General features: G+C 33.0%; 1 protein-coding gene across 1 annotated transcript; it reads right to left on the bottom strand.

Annotated features, from left to right (window-relative positions):
• Window positions 1-1,513: 1,513 nt before the first annotated feature.
• On the bottom strand, window positions 1,514-2,749 carry LOC144547608 (uncharacterized). Its single transcript, XM_078296300.1, has 3 exons — window positions 2,347-2,749; window positions 1,946-2,080; window positions 1,514-1,805 (listed from the first exon to the last, which is right to left on the bottom strand). The coding sequence occupies exons 1-3, from the start codon at window positions 2,640-2,642 to the stop codon at window positions 1,607-1,609; spliced, it is 630 nt and encodes a 209-aa protein (XP_078152426.1). The 5' UTR covers window positions 2,643-2,749; the 3' UTR covers window positions 1,514-1,606.
• Window positions 2,750-3,812: the final 1,063 nt, after the last annotated feature.

Genomic DNA, 3,812 nt, shown 5'->3' on the forward strand with positions numbered 1-3,812 from the left:
CATCCGCTAAGAAAGAAGTGATTATAAATCAAAAAACCCTCCTTTTTTGAAAAATAAAATAAACAGACAATCGAATTCTTCCAAGTGATTATCTGAAATGCATAATACCATTTGATGGAAAAAAAAAATAAACCAAAAAATCCTCTTCCTGAAAAATTTGATTTTTACCATGGCCGCACGTAGCGGATGTGGACTCATTTACTGGGGCTGCATCTAGCGGATGAGGCCCCATTTTTTTTTTCCATATGAGGTTTTTTATTTATTTGAGTGCAGACTCTATTCTGGGACCTTATCCGTTAGATGTTGATCATATCCTGGAGCCTCATCTGCTAGATTCGGCCCCCAATAAATGGGTCTGCATCCGCTGGATGCAGCCATGGTAGAAATCAAATTTTTCAGAAAAAATGGTTTTTTTTTTTTTTTTTTTTTTTAGGAAATGGTACATTTAAAAATTTCGGTGAAAGAAGCTAGACCGATTGTTTTGAAAGGTCACAATTTGACCGAGAGAAAAAAAGCAGAGTTGACACAACAAAATATACATATAACTTCTATTTGTATTTTATATTATTCTTTCCAAAACACTTTTTTTGTAAATATCTTGACAGAAACATCAATTTATGTTTTGATGTTATATGGCACGTGCACAAAATCTCGAGAAACATATTAGTTTAGGTTTTTCTGCTTGACTAGTAACAGAGGTCGACGAGGGGTTTTTCTCAAAAAAAAAAAACAGAGGTCGACGAGGATTGGAGCACACCTGTGCGGTGAATTAGCTGTTATCACCTTCCCCTTGTTTTCCCCAGTCCCTTTCAGTGATATTTTTTCTTGTCATTGTTTTTTTTTAGTAATAACAAATATAAGTTGGCTTGAAAATGACTTTAAGAGAAGAGCCAAATTGTTGGAACGGAATATGTTGACTTAAATATGTCATCTCATTACATAATTTTTTATAAAACAAGGTTAATAACTTGATTATTTTTTCTCTTAAATTGTTGATCTCTCTGCTTCCAAAAATTCTTCCTCTAATTTTAATTACTATTAGTATTGCTAATTAAATATTCATCTTTCTTTTTTTGAAACAGAGAAGGTTGAATGTTGCAAATCCATGTCCATGATTTGAATTCTGAACATTATCTCAACTTTAATTAGTGATTAACATTATGATCATTAAAATTGATAACAACAAGCCTGACAAACTTCGCAACAAAAAAGAATATCAAGCCTGATTGCAAAATCTGGAAGTATAGATAAAGCAATCCAATGTATAATTCGAAACTGGAAGTATTTATAGATAAGGCCAAAACTGCCTTTTCAATAAGCCCCTTTCTCCACTCTTTATCAAATCAAAGAGCATCATCGCCTTAGGTGGTTGCAAAATCTCAAATATCTTTTTTATTCCAAAAGGATTCCTGGTATCATTTTTTTTATACTATGTCTCGTCTAGCTTAATTTTAAGATTACCACAATAATAGAATATAAGTGAATACTCAAGAACTCTCCAATTAAGAGAAGCTTTTCGTCACAACCACTAAATTCTTATTGAGGATATATAATATATTATACATTTATTAATTAACACAAAAACTCATAACTAACATCTTGCAAATTATGAGCCAGGAGAAATCTGATACCCTGAAACATAGTACTGGCCAGATCCAGCATCTTGGCTTGTGTAATAGACCATGCTAGGACTTACATGATTGTGGATTCCCTCGTAAGTGGTTATCACGTAACTCGGGTCATCCTTCTCCCTCTCTACTCTCTTCTTCACTGAGCATCCCTCTGTGGAGCACTTGTAGTAATTCCTGTAATTTTTTTGGATCAACTTATTAGAAAACGAGACGGAAGCCATGAAAGTAGTTAATGGTTGTTAAATTATGTATTCATGGCCACTAATAATCGTGGTTTATATAAGAATTTGATCTAGCAGATAAAATTTAATTACCTTGGATTAGGGCTGTTCTTGACTGATTTCTTGCCATATTTTCTCCATTTGAAGCCGTCGTCGATTATCTCCACATCAGATTTCATCCTGAATGCAATCCTCTCTGTTCTCGGCTTATTCATCCCGGTAATTTTACTGTTATTCATCAATTACAAACCCAATGAGCAAAAAAAACAGGACCTGATTCACAGTTAATCTAGAGAAATGAACTATGTATATTATAAATATATGTAATGATGGTACCAATCATTTCTAGTGTATTATTAATTGATCAAATTCCAAATGATTTTGGTATATTTAACATTACAAAAATCCATGTATCAATGAATCATGTATTTTCTTAATACCTTTGCAAGTAATTTTTAGGATTAATTAACAAATAAGCACAAAATTATCCATACCTTATACAGCTGTTGCCACCGTCTACTGGTAAATTGACACCATTGCTTTGCACAGCTTGAAACAAACTGTTATCCATGTACTGCGAGAAAGCCGAATGTGTTGAAAGATCATCTCTTAAGTACTCCGACGGATCAAACGGCAGAGGTTGATCAGAATTGACATCTCCAGTAAGCCCACCTAATGAAGAGGAAGCGGATCCTGATTCACACCCGGATCCACTTGAATTGCCATGGTGCAGGAAGTAGGAATCTATATCAGTATAGTGGAATTGATGAAGCTCTCCCACAGCCGTCATAATATATTAATGGATTTGATAATTTAATTACTAAAAGTGATTGTGTTGTTGAAGTACTAGGCATATGGGAGAGAGAGTGTGTGTGTTTATATATATATATATATGTTTAGTTTCATGAATGATGATTTGGTGAGAAAGGTCAAAAGGGTAATTTTGTGTTGTACTGAGTGAGCTTCCTTACTAATTGGTAGAAGGTTCCATGTTAGTACCTTAAACAGCGCCGCCAGTGCTGCCACGTAGGTGTTTCTTTTTTAGTTGAAAGCAGCATCAGTTTATATCTTTTAATGCAGACAAAGAATTCATGTCTTATGCTCTGACATTGACTTATTTGTTTAGAAAATGCTGGCTAGATTTGGTGTTCAATTTGAGGTACTGAATTCAACGGTTTTATTTTTAGTCTTATGGGTCCAAAAGAACGGGTTTAGTTTGGTGTGATAGCGCTTTTTTTTTTTTCCTTTTTTTTTATTTGATATAAACAGTAATAGCTCTATGAATGTTAGATAGTCTGTACTATTTTTAAGTGAATAATAATATCTCATTCAAATTAAATTATGTCGAACTTTCCCACAAAAGTTTCAGTGATGTATCCCCAAATCAAAATATACACAGTAAGAGGAGTCTCTTTACTGGAACATCGGTGGTATGTGCAGTGACGTAGTCAGGATTTCAATCAAGGGTAGGTGAAAAAATTCTACAAACAACGTTACCAGTTCTGTACAGTTTGCCTTCACACAGCCGCACAACCGCAACTCGCAATTTTTTTTCTCCATTGTTTTCTTTTTTAAATTATGAGAAAAAGAAATACTAGAAAGAAGAAAGGAGTGTGAAAAAACACAATATACTAGATAGGATTTACAACAAAGCGCTAGAGCTGATCATAGACTGTGACTTAAATGTCAAAAGCCTAGAATTATAGTTTTGAAAATTGGAATCGAAATTGGTAAGTTAATTATGAAATTGAAATCAGATGAATCAGTAAAAATCGGCTAAATCGGATCAGTAACTCGGATTTTTTTTTTTTAAACAAGCTTGTTTTTATACTCATAAATAGAAAAATTATATAAAATTATTTTTCCAAAAAATTATGTTTAACATAAGAAGTTACACTTAGATAATCCTCTAATTTAATATCATTTACTTTCTTGCAAACATTTTTTTTTCCTATTTATT

The sequence above is a fragment of the Carex rostrata genome, chromosome 31 (assembly GCF_964058835.1).
Source record: "Carex rostrata chromosome 31, lpCarRost1.2, whole genome shotgun sequence".
Classification (NCBI taxonomy): domain Eukaryota; kingdom Viridiplantae; phylum Streptophyta; class Magnoliopsida; order Poales; family Cyperaceae; genus Carex; species Carex rostrata.

Coding starts and splice junctions, on each gene's coding strand:
- LOC144547608 (XM_078296300.1), bottom strand. CDS start 2,642: ATGACGGCTGTGGGAGAGCTTCATCAATTCCACTATACTGATATAGAT. Junction 2,081..2,346: donor GGTGGCAACAGCTGTATAAG/GTATGGATAATT, acceptor GATGAATAACAG/TAAAATTACCGGGATGAATA. Junction 1,806..1,945: donor AAGAACAGCCCTAATCCAAG/GTAATTAAATTT, acceptor AAAAAATTACAG/GAATTACTACAAGTGCTCCA.